The sequence below is a fragment of the Scyliorhinus canicula genome, chromosome 2 (assembly GCF_902713615.1).
Source record: "Scyliorhinus canicula chromosome 2, sScyCan1.1, whole genome shotgun sequence".
Lineage (NCBI taxonomy): Eukaryota > Metazoa > Chordata > Chondrichthyes > Carcharhiniformes > Scyliorhinidae > Scyliorhinus > Scyliorhinus canicula.
Window position 1 is genome coordinate 201,695,594 of NC_052147.1, and position 18,101 is coordinate 201,713,694.

The window sequence follows — 18,101 nt, forward strand, 5'->3', positions numbered from 1 at the left end:
CACACAATCATACAAGGACATTGTAAACATCCTGGAGCTACATTCCCCGAGCCAGAGTTTTTCAAAGTGCTGATCGCAACCCACGGGTGGGTATTGGGGAGGGTTTGGAAATGATCAGTTGCAGCATTCCTGCAGCGGTCCCCATTGCAGAAGTGGCCAATGGCCACTACCGGCATTTTTAAAAATATATTTTCATTCTCCTCATTTTCAACATTTTCAGCAATAAATAAAAACAAATACAATAACAATCCCCCGCACACAAACGCACCCGCTCAATATGCAGACCAAAACATCCACCCGTACATTCCAGGTAAAAAAAAACACAAATTAACAATCAATCCGTAAACAGTGTAACAAAAGACAACAATACTGCCAACCCCCCCTAAAGTTCAATGGTAACCAATTCTCGAAAGTGTACAAATAAACAGCCCCCATGAACTGTGAAACCTTCCTTCATCCCCTTCGACTGAAGCTTCACCTTCCCAAGAGTCAAAGAAAATCAAGCAGATTCTCCCCCGCTAAGCCGTGTCACAGGATGGAGAAGCTAACCTCCACCCCAACAGGGCCCGCCTCCAGGCAATCAGCGAGGTAAAGGCTAATATCTGCACCCGCTGACGCCCAAGCCGGTCCGACCCCCCCCGAAAAGGCTTCTTGGGGCCCTGGTTCACGAGCACTACCCCTCAGATAACACTGAAAATCCTCCCTCCAACAAACCCCTCACATTCCACGTAACTATCCTAACCGAGGTCTCTCACCACTCGCTCCTCCCCTCCTATCCACCATCCTCATAACTCCAGGTCTCCCTGCCCACTGGGATTGTTCACATCAAACTCCTCTCCCCCCCCCCCCAAAGAATCCTCCCATCCACTTCCTCTTGAAAACACCTCACCCTGTATCGGTCCCCTCCCCCAACCTTTCACCTTCTAGACCCTTTGAAACCTGTTCTACCAGGCTCTGATGGCCACAGCTCCTCCCCCCACCACACTCCCATTCACTGGCCAGCTTGACCTACTGGCATTTTTATTAAGAATGGCAGCCGCTGCAGCCTTTTAAATGAGAAGGAAATGAGGCTGTATCCAGTCTTCCGATCATAAGCGACAGCAATGACCAGGCCATACATCCTACATGCACAATTGACGTCAAGCGCCTTGTAAGTATGTGCTTTTGGCAGCAAATCACGAAGGAGAACTTCTTCCATTTTCTAGCTGCCGGTAAACAAAGCATGAGGATTGTGAAGATGAATCATTTTCTTACAAGAAAGAGATAGCCAAAGACACAAATAGGCATAGTACCAACTGGCCAGGACCTCACATCTGAATCTTCTGGAGGGAGCTGCTTAGGAGAATCCACTGCAGGACAGAGCAGTGCTAGTGTTAGCTCTGTACAAAGCTCCAGGGCCTCTGGTTAGCAGCCTACAAAGAAGAAACTTAACTGAGGATGAAAGCAGTATAAAGATGATTTCTTGAGATATGTTTTCTCAATTGTGCCAGTGCAAATAAGGATGCAAATCCAATGTGTGTTATATTCAGGGAAGTACTAGCAAATGAGAGGAGATATTTCAGGTTTTGAGAGAGGAGTGGTGGATGAAAAATTCCTTTTGAGGTTGAGACCCCAGAGTCGGTTATTAACTTTCAGCAGACTCCAAATGGAAAGACTATGCTGCTGTACCTGACCTGTGACAGCACATTAAAAACATGCCAAAAGCCCTTGAGGCTGTCAGCATTCTGGAGCAGCCAGTACTAAGTAAATCAGGCATTGCAGTGTGTAAAATTGTTTGCAGATTGTCACAGTGGTTCCGCAAGTTGTCTTCCAATGTACAACTAAGTTTGCTGAAGTGCCACTCAGTGGAAGTTGCCTCAAGGAGCACGAACTGGCTGTCTTCTCTCAAGATGGCACCCTGACTCTCCATCTGTGCCTTTGTCGGTCAGCTAGCCAGCCAGATGGGTGATGCCCATGCCAAGATATTGCAGGCCTCAGCTAGGCCTTTTAGGCTCAGAGCTGTTTGAGAGTTACACTTGGATGAGTTCGTGAAGGTCAACTGGGGTAAAATAAAGGATTGTCTATAATAATAATCATCTTTATTATTGTCATAAGTAGGCTAACATTAACACTGCAATAAAGTTACTGTGAAAAGCCCCGAGTCCCACACTCCGGCACCTATTCAGGTACACTGAGGGAGAATTCAGAATGTCCACTTCACTAACACGCACGTCTTTCGGGTCTTGTGGGAGGAAACCGGAGGAAACACACGGAGACACGTGGAGAATGTGCAGACTCCACACAGACAGTGACCTAAGCCAGGAATCGAACCTGAGGCCCTGGCATTGTGAAGCAACAGTGCTCCTGTTCCTTAGCTGTTCAAATTATAGCTGGTGCAAGGCTGGCCCCTCATGATGATGAGATGGATAGATAAATGGATTACAAGGTACACAATGTCAATACATAGACACTTGCATCGGGTGAAGCATACAGGAGTGTAGTATTAATCGGGTCAGTCCATAAGAGGGTCGCTTAGGAGTCTGGTATCAGCAGGGAAGAAGCTGTGGTGCAGGACTTTTTAAGAACAGTCCAGAGAGGAGAAATGTTGTTTCAGCACGCCATTGATTTGTTCTATCGTATTTTGTATACCAGCATGGCTTTCATTATATGCATGCTGCTCATATGTGCGTGGGTTGCACACTCGAGTCATCAGAAGTATCACCTGTTAACAGTCCTGTCACCCGGTAGTCAACTTTGGTTTGATGTAGTGGCTGAAATGCAGACGACATAGCAGATGCTATATAATGAAGGCATTATGACTGCTGCCGTGCTACTAAAATTGTCTCTTATGAGTCACTGTCTGTGGTCACATATCACATGGACGTTGAGGAATCTTGTTCGCTGCGATATAGGGCAGAGTTGACATGGGGCATCTGCAAATCGATGTGCATAAAGCTAATGACACATTGCCCCATGGGATGAAAACCTACCAAAGATGCATGCTCGCTCTGCCTGTTTGTCTCTGACAAGAGAGAATGAAAATGTAGTTCGCTGCCTTAAATAGATACATTCAGTGATCTCCCATATGCAACTGTGCACAGCAAACTGAGAGTCGTTGTAAATATTTCCTGCGCTACTCACAATAGACACACAATGGTTCATCACTTAGATCACCTACAGAACCATTGGCAATACTATTCGTGAAACCTGCAAGTTTTCAATTGTGGCTGCAGTAGGTGACAGATTTCAGTGAGTGCATCCTCAATCGTAAGGGGAATAGACAGGCGGTTCTGCGGACGCAATTGAGACTCCAGGATGGTATGTTGCCTCCCTGGTGCAAGGGTAAAGGATGTCTCGGAGCGGCTGCAGGACATTCTGGGGGGGGAGGGTGAACAACCAGCTGTCGTGGTGCACATAGGCACCAACGATATAGGTAAAGAAAACGGGACGAGGTCCTACAAGCTGAATTCAAGGAGTTAGGAGTTAAACTAAAAAGTAGGACCTCAAAGGTAGTAATCTCAGGATTACTACCAGTGCTACGAGCTAGTCAGAGTAGGAATGTCAGGATAGATAGGACGAATGCGTGGCTCGAGCAATGGTGCAAGAAGGAGGGATTCAAATTCCTGGGGCATTGGAACTGGTTCTGGGGAGGTAGGACCAGTACAAACCGGACGGTCTGCACCTGGGCAGGACTGGAACCGATGTCCTAGGGGGTTGTTTGCTAGAGCTGTTGGGGAGGGTTTAAACTAATGTGGCGGGGGATAGGAAACAATGCAGGAAGTCGGAAGGTAGTAAAACAGGGACAGAAACAAAAGGCAGTAAGGGGGAAAGTTTAAGGCAGAGAAGACATAGTCAAAAATCAAAAAGACGACAGTACAAGGTACAGTGACTGAGGGGAGCTCAGTGAATCGGCCCAATAATACTAAAAGGAATAAAAAGAAGTAAAAACAAATAATAAGCGATGCGGCAGGTTGCTACATGAAGATATGGGTTCAACGACAAGGAAAATTAGGAGAAAAGTGAAGAGGAAATATAACTTAGGAAAGGTTACTGATCGAGGTGTTAAGATTCAAAACAGAGGTATAAAAGCCAACATAAGTACTTTACCTGAATGCTCATAGTATTCAGAATAAGGTAAATGAGATGATGGCGCAAATCATCGTGAATGACTATGATTTAGTGGCCATTACTGAAACGTGGTTAAAGGATGGTCATGACTGGGAGTTAAATATCAGAGGGTATCAAACTATTCGGAAGGACAGAGTGGATAGTAAGGGAGGTGGTGTAGCTCTGTTATTTAAGGATAACATCCAGGCAATAGTAAGGGATGACATCGGTGCTGTGGAGGAGAAGGTTGAACCCATTTGGGTGGAAATCAGGAATAGTAAGACGAACAAGTCACTGATAGGAATTGTCTATAGGCCACCAAATAGTAACATTATGGTGGGGCATGCAATAAACAAAGAAATAACTGATGCATGCAGAAATGGTACAGCAGTTATCATGGGGGATTTTAATCTACATGTCGATTGGTTTAACCAGGTCAGTCAAGGCAGCTATGAGGAGGAGTTTATAGAATGTATCCGCGATAATTTCCTAGAATAGTATGTAATGGAACCTATGAGGGAACAAGCGGTCCTAGATCTGGTCCTGTGTAATGAGACAGGATTGATTAATAATCTTATAGTTAGGGATCCTCTCGGAAGGAGCGATCACAATATGGTGGAATTTAAAATACAGATGGAGGGTGAGAAGGTAAAATCAAACACTAGTGTTTTGTGCTTAAACAAAGGAGATTACAAGGGGATGAGAGAAGAACTAGCTAAGGTAGACTGGGAGCAAAGACTTTATGGTGAAACAGTTGAGGAACAGTGGAGAACCTTCCAAGCGATTTTTTTCACAGTGCCCAGCAAAGGTTTATACTAATAAAAAGGAAGGACGGTAGAAAGAGGGAAAATCCACCGTGGATATCTAAGGAAATAAGGGAGAGTATCAAATTGAAGGAAAAAGCATACAAAGTGGCAAAGATTAGTGGGAGACTAGAGGACTGGGAAATCTTTTGGGGGCAACAGAAAGCTACTAAAAAAGCAATAAAGAATAGTAAGATAGATTATGAGAGTAAACTTGCTCAGAATATAAAAACAGATAGTAAAAGTTTCTACAAATATATAAAACAAAAAAAGAGTGGCTAGGGTAAATATTGGTCCTTTAGAGGATGAGAAGGGAGACTTAATAATGGGAGATGAGGAAATGGCTGAGGAACTGAACAGGTTTTTTGGGTCGGTCTTCACAGTGGAAGACACAAATAACATACCAGTGACTGATAGAAATGAGGCTATGGCAGGTGAGGACCTTGAGATGATTGTTATTACCAAGGAGGTAGTGATGGGCAAGCTAATGGGGTAAATAACAATGTAGACAAGTCTCCTGGCCCTGATGGAATGCATCCCAGAGTGCTAAAAGAGATGGCTAGGGAAATTGCAAATGCACGAGTGATAATTTACCAAAATTCACTAGACATTGGGGTGATCCCAGCAGATTGGAAATTAGCAAACGTGACACCACTGTTTAAAAAAGGAGGTAGGCAGAAAGCGGGTAATTATAGGCCAGTGAGCTTAACTTCGGTAGTAGGGAAGATGCTGGAATCTATCATCAAGGAAGAAATAGCGAGGCATCTAGATGGAAATTGTCCCATTGGGCAGACGCAGCATGGGTTCATAAAGGGCAGGTCGTACCTAACTAATTTAGTAGAATGTTTTGAGGACATTACCAGTGCAGTAGATAATGGGGAGCCAATGGATGTGGTCTATCTGGATTCCCAGAAAGGCTTTAACAAGGTGCCACACAAAAGTTTGCTGCATAAGATAAAGATGCATGGCATTAAGGGTAAAGTATTGGCATGGATAGAGGATTGGTTAATTAATAGAAAGCAAAGAGTGGGGATTAATGGGTGTTTCTCAGGTTGGCAATCAGTAGCTAGTGGTGTCCCTCAAGGATCAGTGTTGGGCCCACAATTGTTCACAATTTACATAGATGATTTGGCGTTGGGGACCAAAGGCAATGTGTCCAAGTTTGCAGATGACACTAAGGTGAGTGGTAAAGCAAAAAGTGCAGAGGATACTGGAAGTCTGCAGAGGGATTTGGATCGGTTTAGTGAATGGGCTAGGGTCTGGCAGATAGAATACAATGTTGACAAATGTGAGGTTATCCATTTTGGTAGCAAAATGTTATTTAATATAAATATTATTTAAATGGCAAAATATTAAAACATGCTGCTGTGCAGAGAGACCTGGGTGTGCTAGTGCATGAGTCGCAAAAAGTTGGTTTACAGGTGCAACAGGTGATTAAGAAGGCAAATGGAATTTTGTCCCTCATTGCTAGAGGGATGGCGTTTAAGACTAGGGAGGTTATGCTGCAATTGTATAAGGTGTTAGTGAGGCTACACCTGGAGTATTGTGTTCAGTTTTGGTCCCCTTACTTGAGAAAGGACGTACTGGCGCTTAGAGGGTGTGCAGAGGAGATTCACTAGATTAATCCCAGAGCTGAAGGGATTGGATTACGAGGAGAGGTTGAGTAGACTGGGACTGTACTCATTGGAATTTAGAAGGATGAGGGGGGATCTTACTGAAACATATAAAATTATGAAGGGAATATATAGGATAGATGCGGGCAGGTTGTTTCCACTGGTGGGTGATAGCAGAACAAGGGAGCATAGCCTCAAAATAAGGGGAAGTAGATTTAGGACTGAGTTTAGGAGGTACGTCTTCACCCAAAGGGTTGTGAATCTATGGAATTCCTTGCCCAGTGAAGCAGTTGAGGCTCCTTCATTAATTGTTTTTAAGATAAAGATAGATAGTTTTTTGAAGAATAAAGGGATTAAGGGTTATGGTGTTCGGGCCGGAAAGTGGAGCTGAGTCTACAAAAGATCAGCCATGATATCATTGAATGGCAGAGCAGGCTCGAGGGGCCAGATGGCCTACTCCTGCTCCTAATTCTTATGTTCTTATATTATGTTCTTGTTAATGATGTTCAGCCATCATACATATTTGTTCCTCATTGAGGTTCAGGTCGAAAAATTGCTCCCTGCTAACCCTGGGTGGGTATGGTCTTCTGCTGATAATTCTCCCTCTTTCAGTCGTTTGTCCCGCTCTGCTTGGCATTATTCTATCAGTCATTCTCTTTGCCAAGAGAATACCTCTTAATGCATCCATGTCTAGGCACAATTTGTTTCTGCATAAGCCTTGAAGTCAGCACCTGACATAGCATTCCCTGTAATTTTTTGTAACTTGAAGCAACTACAAAAAGTACCAAACACTTGGAGAGCGCAACAACTACGAGAAAAGCTTAGCCAGCAACTAACCTGTAAATAGCTGATGATCTCTTTAAATACCATTATTTGCCCGGGGGGGGGGGAGGGGGGGGAGTCCTTTCAGCTGCTGAAACACGTGTTCAGCTGTACAAGGTTACAAACAGATGTAAGCTGGAGTGTTAAGCACCAATATGATAAATTATGTTGAATCAGTGTTGCACACTGAGTGATCTGCCTGTTCTGTATACTTTCAGCCAACTTCTCAGGCGCTAATAGTCTCAACAATATAGGGTCGGTTCTGATTAGTCTCACACATGTTCGGATGCCATCTTGAAGCTCTAAGCACTCCAAAACAGCCATTAAAGAGCCCAATTTCTTGCCCTTGATGTTTTGTTATTCTTTTGTTTTTATTGCAGAGATTCCAGAACCTGATGAGAGATTGGAATCAGTTCATGAAGCATTAAAAATGTTGCCACCTGCACACTGTGAAACGTTGAAGTACCTTATGGCTCATTTAAAAAGGTATATCATAACAACTAATATTAACTATTTATAAATGAGTGCTATGAAGTTAATAACTATTTTACTTAACCTTTTGATGTGAATATTATTTTTCTTTTTTCTTAGAAACATCAATTTATAGGATACGGAATATGACTTGTAGTTTTCTTATTTTGCGTTCCTATATTTTTGTTCCCTCGCACCTCTCACAAAAAAATCATGATATTCCTAGAAGGGAAAACTTAAGATCTATTTGAACAGACCTACACAGGATGGATAAATGAACATTTATTTATTAAACCATTTTCTCTTTGTCCTATAAAGTTCAGTTAAGAATAGTGAATTTACTGTATTACAAACTCATACTGCAAACATCGGTTGACATTGAAATCCAAATTTTGGCCCCTCATTTTACAAGTATGGTGCACCAACATTACAAGATCAAACTTGTTTCTTATTTAACACTTCAGTATTCCAATTCTGAAGATGGCAATTTAGATTAAGAGAATATCTTTCTATCCAAATAATGTTCTTTGTGCAGGTAATTAACTAATTTGGCAGTCATGTTTCAAAAATTCAATTTTAGTTACACAAGACCGTTTGAAGTGTGGTATAGGTATTGGATAAGTGATACGTTTTGTCATTTAATGTCATGGTGTAATTCATTAGAAGAGCAATTGAATAATTTCTGAACTATTAAGAAAAATCAATCCTACTCTGTGTTACCACCAAAAGACTTGCGATAATTAGTTTTTCCAAACTATGCTAGCAAGTACCTTATCACCATTAAGATATCATAGTTGCTTCAAATTCATTATTTTTTCAACCAGGTGTTTGGTTGGGAATAAGTTTGAATATGAGAATATATTGTGCTATAGATGATCAAATACTTGTTGAAACAAAATGTTTCCTCTGCTGCTGAAGTCTCAAATTTATGTAGGGTGGATGATGGGAGGCAGCCAGGAAAACATTGAGATAGTCAATTCCAGAGGTTACGAAGGGTAGCAGGAGACGAGCTAACATAAGAGTGGAAACAGGCAGATATGGAAGTGGAAGTAGGCAGCGATGGAGCAGATGGATGGTGAGAAGGTCATCCCAGGGTCAGATATAGTACCAGGATTGTGAATGGTCTGCTTCAGCCTCAGGAAGCTGTCGAGTAAAGAGATGCAGTTGGTGATGGGGACTGAAGAGAGTGCCTTTGATCTTCCTAATCTTTGGCTGAAGGAAATTTCTGCTCATTAAATACTGGATGTTTTTTTTATAAATTTAGAGTACCCAATTCAATTTTTCCAATTAAGGGGCAATATAGCGTGACCAATCCATCTACCCTGCACATCTTTGGGTTGTGGGGCGAAACCCATGCAAACACGTGGAGAATGTGCAAACTCCACACGGACAGTGACTCAGAGCCGGAATCGAACCTGGGACCTCGGCGTCGTGAGCCAGCAACACTAACCACTGCGCCACCGTGCTGCCCTTAACTACTGGATTTTGACCAAGCAATATGACAAATTAGAGACTGTGGAGGGATTGAATGAGATGGTAGTGAGAGAGAAGGGCAGCATGGTAGCACAGTGGTTAGCACTGTTGCTTCACAGCATCAGGGTCCCAGGTTTGATACCTGGCGTAGGTCACTGTCTGTGTGGAGTTTGCACGTTCTCCTCGTGTCTGCATGGGTTTCCTCCGGGTGCTCCGGTTTCCTCTGACAAGTCCCAAAAGACAAGCTTTTAGGTAATTTGAACATTCTGAATTATCCCTCTGTGTACCTGAACAGGTGCTGGAATGTTGCGACTAGGGGCTTTTCGCAGTAACTTTATTGCAGTGTTAATGGAAGCCTACCTTGTGGCAATAAAGATTATTCTTATTATTAGGTGGAATTACTGTACATGTGGAATATGACATGTTTTCAGATTATGTCATCAAGGGGACCAAGCAGATGAGAAATAAGGGGCCAAGGATAAATTCTTGGGGACATTAGAGTTAACCATGCAGGAGTGATGAGAGAAACCATTATTGATAATTCTCTGGCTGTAACTGGACAACTAAGAATGGAAGTAGGAAACTGCAGTCTCACCCAGCTGGACAATAGGGGAGAGATGTTGGAGGAGAATAGTTTGGCTAAATGTATCAAAGCTTGCAGATAGATCAAGAAGGATGAGGAGCAATGGTTTACCATGACAACTATGAATGTTATTTGACACTTCCATAAGGATCTTCTCAGTGCTGTAAAATATGTAGAAACCTGATTGGAGGGATTCAGTGAGTTCTGGGCAAAATGGGCACAGATTTCAGAGTCGACAAAACATTCTAGGGCTTTGGAGACAAAAAGGAGATTGGAGATGGGGGCACTAGTTTTCCAGGATAGAGATGGTCAAAGATGGTTTTTTTGAGGAGATGGGCGATTCAAGAAGATTTGAAGGACAGGCACACAGTACTTGAGAAGGAACTTTAACTTTTATCTTAGCGTTGTCATCAGTTTTGGTGTGAATAGGGTCAGGGGAGTAGGAGGTGGTTCTCGTGGACATGATGATCTCAGAGAGGGCATGATGGGAGGTAAGAGAGAAACTGGAAAATGATGCAAGTTCAGAGCTGGGCAAGGTGGCCTTCGGAAAAGTTTGACCTGATGGGCTAGGATAATGAAGAGAAATGACAAAAGACAGCTGAACAGATGGTCTCAAATTTACTGAGAAAGAAGTCCATGGTCTCTGTGCACATGGAGATCAGGGTGGAGGAGGCAAGGGAGGGGGATTTAAGACAACAGTTTGTGGTGAAGAGTAGCCAGGGTTATTTTTGAATACCAAGATATTCCACTTGTTGGAAAATGTTGATTAGAATGTGTGATACCGCAGTGTTTAATTAGATGATCGTAGATGTTCAGGAATAAATTTCCTTGAACTTTCTTTCCTGGCAAGTTTATTTGTTAGTTAGCTTCAGGGGACTCCATGGGTGGGATTTTCCAGTTGTACCTGCCCCAGGACTGGAAATTCCCACCTGAGGTCAACGAACCTTTATAGATCCGCCAAACTTTCCATCCCGCTTGCGATGACTCCCATGGTGGCGGACAGGAACACTAATTCCAATATGTTTGACAGGAGTCCATGACAGCGTATATTTTGAAAAAGCAAATGTAGTGAACCAAATGACCTTTCCTTGTTTGATATTTTATTCTTGTGGATCTAGATGTATCGGATCCAGATAGGGTGGCACAGTGGTTAGCACTGCTGCCTGACAGTTCCAGAGACTCGGGTTGAATTCCAGCCTCGGGTGACTGTGTGGAGTTTGTAATTTCTCCCCGTGTCTGCGTGGGTTTCCTCCGGACGCTCTGGTTTCCACCCACAGTACAAAGATGTGCCGGTTAGGTGGATTGGCCATGTAAAATTGCCCCTTCGTGTCCAAAAGGTTAGGTGGGATTACTACGTTATGTGTGCTCTTACCAAGGGCCAGTGCCGACTTGATAGGCCGAATGGCCTCCTTCTGCATTGTAAATTCTATGATCCTATTTGAGCATTAGACAACTTTTTTTTAAATGGGAAATGTTTGTTAAACGTTTTGGATGGAGAGTCTCACATTTAAATGAATGCAGTACCATTAGATAACTTTTAATGGGAGTGTTCCTAAAGAAATAAAAGTACTTCCATGCAGAGTGCCTTTGAATTCTATACAATTTAATCTTGCTTGTGAAGGTACAGCGACTATAACAACATTTCAGCATTTTGAGTCTGATTGGAAAACTGGCCCAAAATTAATACGTAGGATTTAATGACAAAAGTACCAATATTCTGAAGTCTATTAATTTTCAAATACTATTTGATTTGAGCTGTAATTTCATAGACTTTTACCAAAGTAAATATTACAATTCAGCAGTTTACTAAAATGGATGGTTTTTTTTGCAGGGTTACTTTACATGAGAAGGACAACCTGATGAATGCAGAAAATCTTGGAATTGTTTTTGGACCAACTCTAATGCGAGCCCCAGAACAGGACCCCATGGCAGCCTTAAATGACATACGTTATCAAAGACTATTGGTAGAGATGCTTATCCAAAATGAAGATATTTTATTTTGAAACTGTTGGGAAGAGAATCGTGCGCAGTGATAGAAAGAATGAGTTGTATTATTTTGTCCGAGTAGCTGTTTCAGTGAGCAGGTTGAAAAGAAAGCAATCCTTTGTACTTTTTTATAGTATACTCAACTCAGACACATAGTAATATAATTTTGACAACTGAAACTTCTGGGTTGGACTTGGGTTCTTTAATGTGAATTAAACCTACTGCATGATTTGGTCCTTGTTTTTGTCAGGGATCTTTGATGAAATCAGAAAAAGTTGCAGCATTCTTTTTAATCAAATGTAGTGAATTAACCTCATGTTTGTAAATTGTGGGTATTTATCAAATTACATTATGTAACTACACCTGTAATGTAGTACTTTACAATTCTGGACTAGGGATGAGTCTACAGCACAGGATATCAGAATATAATATTGATAGAGCATTTGGTGACCCTTGCCAGTGTTTATTTCTGCCTTTTGAACTATGGCATAGTTCGTCAGAGTTGTAAATTGTTTGCTTATAGATCTCTTTCTATCTGAAAAATAAGTTGTGTGTAATATTTCTACACAAGCTGCATCATCAGTACCAAATATCATCAGGTGGTTATTCAAAACTACCCCTGGTTTGTTTTTCATGTGTAACTTTTGGTTTTTTTACTTTGGAATGCAAACATTAATTTATTAATATTTACATCTACAATTTATTTTTTAAAATTAAACTTATATAGGTCAAATATTCAGTGATAAGAGCAACATTTGGTGATATTACTGAATAGTTATTTAATTATTGTGATTTCAAAGTAAGGATAAGTTACTGGATTACAATAGATGTTGATAGCAGTTGGAAATGATTGAACATCGGAAGAACTGGCCCTACAGGGGTGAAAAATTATTTATTTAAGAACTTACAGACAAGTTCGAGGAATATATCAGCTTCTGTGTAAAATGCCCATCTGAGTCGGTGAATAATGAGTATACATAACATCATATTCTGAATTGCTTACGACCTGAAAAATACGTTTGTAATTTCTCGGGTTAAATGCAATTTAAAAAAAGTATTTTGCATAGGTAGTTAAAGATAATATAAATTCAATGCAAATATATTTCCTTTCTTTAAATTTCTATTTTCTCTCTGTTGTTCCTTTGGGTATTTTATTCTGCAGTCATTTATGCACCATCTATTTTAATAATAAATTGTCCTAAACTATCACCCAGACAGGAAAAAGTCATCTACTCAGCATGTAAATGGATAGAGAAATAAGATACAACTGGTATTTAGTACAATGGAGGGAAAAAGCAAAAGCATTTTGATAGTGCTACAGAAATTGTGTATTAATGGCACATAAATTGTGCATTAATGGCACAAAAATTCTCCGTGTAGCACTGAATAAAACATTTTAAAGTAATATTATAGAATCTAGGTGCATGTAATATTAGAATGGGCTTTAGTTTTCAGTAAGTGAAATTGGGTTCTTAACCCAATGTAATCAATTGCAATTCTGGGGCATTACACATTTTTGTGTAAAATATAATTTATTTACCTCATGATAGTTGGTCTTGGGGTTCATATATTTATTTCAAATACCACTTTACTTTTTTGAAGTATATGTTTGATTGGCAGTTGAAAATGAAATGAAATGAAAATCGCTTATTGTCACGAGTAGGCTTCAATGAAGTTACTGTGAAAAGCCCCTAGTCGCCACATTCCGGCGCCTGTCCGGGGAGGCTGGTATGGGAATCGAACCATGTCGCTGGCCTGCTCGGTCTGCTTTAAAAGCCAGCGATTTAGCTCAGTGAACTAAACCAGTTTGTTCACACAAGTACAACCAGTTGAACTTGTGTGAACAGACTCCTGTTGAATCCGATGAATGGCTGAGCACTTAATGTGGTTATGAGAAATACACTTTTTAACATCTTTTGTTCATTTGTATCTTCAAAGGACTTAATGGTATATTAAGTTGATGTCCTCCCAGTCAGCAGTCAGTTTAAAGCTGTCAGAAATAGGGGTGTGTCGAACATTCTACAAAATACCTTGTAAAATTGATCAAGGAACATGGTTAAAGGTTCCTTTTATAATGAAGGTCAGTGCACATGAAATGCTTTGTTGCTTCTGAAGTTCCAACGGAGTAGAATATTGTGCCAGTTACTACAATTAGATAATAACAGTTAGAAAAGATTACAAGTTCCAAAAGAAAACTGAAGATAGAACAACAGCTACAATATAGCACCAAAAATAGTTCTGGTGCTAGTTAAATAAGTTAACATTCTAAAGAACAATGCGATTTGGGTTTTTTTACAATGGAGATTTTCACTGCTTCTGCAAACATTTACATTAACTTCATTAGAATTTGTAAACTGTTGAACAGAGTATGTACAAATGCATGGAGTTCCATTGTCACTGAGCAAGAGTAATACTGATCTTTTTTTTAAATATTTTTATGCAACATTTTTAAACCAACAGTAGCCGACGCTCTCACCCCCCCTCCCCCCCTCGGCAGCAACTAGATCTCCAAAATGTTGAGTAACACTGATCTTAAATGACTGCATAAAATACAGCCGACTCTAAAGTAAAATAAGAAAAAAAGAAGTAGGAGTAGGCCATTTGGCCCTCAAGGTTGCTGAGCCATAGAAAAAGATCATGCTGATCTTCTACCTTAGCTACACCATGATTCCCATGTCCTTGATTCTCATTATATTAAAAACCTATTGACAGCTGACTTAAAATAATAAACAACCGAGTATCTACAGCTCTGTGGTGCTGAGAATTCCAACGGTTAAGGACCCTTTAAGTGAAGAAATGTCTTCTCATCTCAGTTCTAAATGCCCAACTCCATATCTGAGACTGTGATCCCTAGTTCTAAACATCCCAGCCAGAGGAAACATTTTCCCAACATCTACCTTGTCAAGTCCCTGAATAATTTTATATGTTTCGATTCAATCATATCTCCTTTAAATTCTAGGGAATATGGGCCTAGTTTATTCAATCTTTCCTCATAAGGTAATTTGCTCCTCCCAAGAATCTTTCCATTGAACCTTTGTTGCACTAATTCCAAGGCAAGTATAGAATCATAGAATTTACCATACATTTAGCCCAACGAGTCTGCACTGGCCCTTGGAAAGAGCACCCTACTAGAGCCCACACCTCAACCCTATCCCCATAACCCAGTAACACCACCTAATCTTTTGAATACTAAGGGGCAATTTAGCATGGCCAATCCACCTAACCTGCACATCTTTGGACAGTGAGAGGAAACCGGAGCACCCAGAAGAAATGCACACAGACACGGGGAGAAAATGCAAACTCCACACAGTCACCCGAGGCAGGAATTTAACTGGGACCCTGGAGCTGTGAGGCAGCAGTGCTAACCACTGTGCCACCATGCCACCTCAAGTATATCCTTCCTGAACCAACACAGTTGGTCTCACCAAGGCTCAAAACAATTGCAATAAGATTTATTCTCTTATACGCTAATCCTTTTGTAATAAAGATGAACATATCATTTTGCTTCCTAATGCTTGCAAGGACACACTGATCCCCCTGAATTGTTTACAAGGACAACACTGATCCCCCTGAATGCCTATACTTCCCTCACCATATAAAAAATAACCTGCTTTTCTAATTTTTCTACAGTGGTAACTTCAGATTTCTTCACATTTGTGCCCATTCACTTACCTGGTTAAATCCTTTTGCAGCCTCTTTTTATTTTCTCATAGTGTACTTTCCCACTTTGTATCATCAGTAACTTGGATAGGTTACATCAGCTCATCATCTAAGTCATTGATATAGATTGTAAATACCCTGTACCTGATTTCCAAGTACTGATCCTTGTTGTACCCCATTAGTTACAATCTGCCGATCAAAAATAATCAATTTATTCCTACACGGTGTTTGCTGTCAGTTAATCTTTTATCCTGACTGACATAATACCCATGAGACCTAAATTTGTGCAATAATGTCTTGTGTGGCACCTTAATGAATGTTTATCTAAAATCTGAAGACACCGCCTCCCTTATCCACTGTATTAGTTATAACCTCAAAATATTCTCACAGATTTGTTTAATAATAGTAGATTAAAGAGAGGTGAATTGCTAATAAGTCTTTTGTCAAGCAAAATGTTACTCTTCTGAATATGGGAACAATTTTTCTTCTTTTTAAAACATACCCCATCATTTTTTAAAAATAAATTTAGAGTACCCAATTCATTTTTTCCAATTAAGCGGCAATTTAGCGTAGCCAATTGACCTACCCTGTACATCTTTGGGTTGTGGGGCAAAACCCACGCAAACACAGGGAGAATGTGCAAACTCCACACAGACAGTGACACAGAGCAGGGGTCGAACCTGGGACCTTGGCACCGTAAGGCAGCAATGCTAACCACTGTGCCACCATGCTGCCCAAACATACCCCATCATTACTTAACAGAAGCATTTAAAAACTTGATTTCTATTTTTGTATACCCATGATTGTTGGACTACTGTTATGTTGCTTACAGTAAGATAGAAGTTGCATTGAGTGTGATGGACAAAATATTGTCTAAAAATAAAAGGAATGTTTATGCCTTGATAATACTCCCTTTAGTTGGCCTGAAGGGACTGATTTGAGGAAAGCTTTCTTTTTTCAACTTAGAGCTGTATTTAACTTAAAATGTCTCTTTATGGTCACAAAACCTCTTTCATGTGGCAGTAGATCATTTTGAGGGTGATTCTTGTGGGAGGAGGTTGGTCTATAGTTTGCCAGGTGCTTGTAAGTCTCTGCTGCTTTCCCTGGTTTGAGACTACTTGATGAAGGCCGGTAGGAATCACCAGGAAGTAATTGCTTTTTTCCTCCCACATTTTAAAGATCGTTTTACTGGAATTTTTTTGTTTTATGAATGATACTGAAACCAAACAGTTACTATATGACAGATGAGATTAAATGTATATTCTACGTGTAGATGTATACATGTCCATTCATGGCAGACAATGCCCTGCTTTATAAATGATGTGGAGATGCCGGCGTTGGACTGGGGTGAGCACAGTAAGAAGTTTTACAACACCAGGTTAAAGTCCAACAGGTTTGTTTCAAATCACTAGCTTTTGGAGCACTGCTCCTTCCTCAGGTGAATCTTTCACCTGAGCAAGGAGCAGTGCTCCCAAAGCTAGTGATTTGAAATAAACCTGTTGGACTTTAACCTGCTGTTATGAGACTTCTTACTGCTTTATAAAGGCAGGACTATTCTACAGTGTAACACACAATACTGCTGCTACGGTGGTACTATGTCCTAAGACCAGAAGATCTAATTGCGGTAAATTGAGAAATCAGACAGTCCGTTTTGTGGTCATTTCTATTTGCTACATTCCAAGATCAATTAGATGATTGACAATTAGTAGATTGACACAAGGGTAGGTTCACAAGAATTATCCCTGGAATGAAGAGCTTGTCGTATGAGAAACGGTTGAGGACTCTGGGTCTGTACTTGTTGGAGTTTAGAAGGATGAGGGGGGAATCTTATTGAAACTTACAGGATACTGCATGGCCTGGATAGAGTGGATGTGGAGAGGATGTTTCCACTTGTAGGAAAAACTAGAAGCAGAGGACACAATCTCAGACTAAAGGGACGATCCTTTAAAACAGATGAGGAGGAATTTCTTCAGCCAGAGGGTGGTGAATCTGTGGAATTCTTTGCCACAGAAGGCTGTGGAGGCCAAATCACTGAGTGTCTGTAAGACCGAGATACATAGGTTTTTGATCAATCAGGGGATCAGGGGTTATGGGGAGAAGGCAGGAGAATGGGGATGAGAAAAATATCAGCCATTATTGAATGGCGGAGCAGACTCGATGGGCTGAGTGACCTAATTCTGCTCCTCTGTCTTATGGTCTTATGGACAGCCGACTTTAAATAAAAGGCTCCTACTGAGGTCAGAAAATCCACCAAGTATTCAGTAGTTTCTTGATATTTGTTTTTAAAGATTAAATTGAATCGTAATAAAGTTTGATGTTTGAAATGTGAAGCAGTCAAAACCTCTTTGTAATATTCTGGTGGCTCTATCACGATGTTGCTCATGATAAATTGGATGGCACGAGATTTTATAACAATGGGATTATTATACCAGATAATGCCCAGAATATTATTCTGTGGAGCTACATTTAAGTTACCCATGTTCCTTTACAGCTAAAAAGTCTAATTATTGAAAGTAAGTACAAGTAAATTGTTGGTCAAGGAACTTTCAAAATTGGAACGTGCCCATCAATTTCAGATGGCATCTGAGAACCACCCTGTAATTT

General features: G+C 40.8%; 1 protein-coding gene across 7 annotated transcripts in view; it reads left to right on the top strand.

Annotated features, from left to right (window-relative positions):
• chn1 (chimerin 1) overlaps positions 1-14,988 on the top strand; it is a 337,127-nt gene extending 322,139 nt beyond the window's left edge. For all 7 annotated transcript variants that reach the window (XM_038789361.1, XM_038789364.1, XM_038789365.1 and 4 more), the window contains 2 exons: positions 7,705-7,810; positions 11,683-14,988. In XM_038789361.1, coding sequence (XP_038645289.1) covers positions 7,705-7,810; positions 11,683-11,854 — 278 coding nt within the window. In that variant the 3' untranslated portion in view covers positions 11,855-14,988. The remainder of the gene's footprint in view (positions 1-7,704; positions 7,811-11,682) is intronic.
• The last annotated feature ends 3,113 nt before the right edge of the window (positions 14,989-18,101 follow it).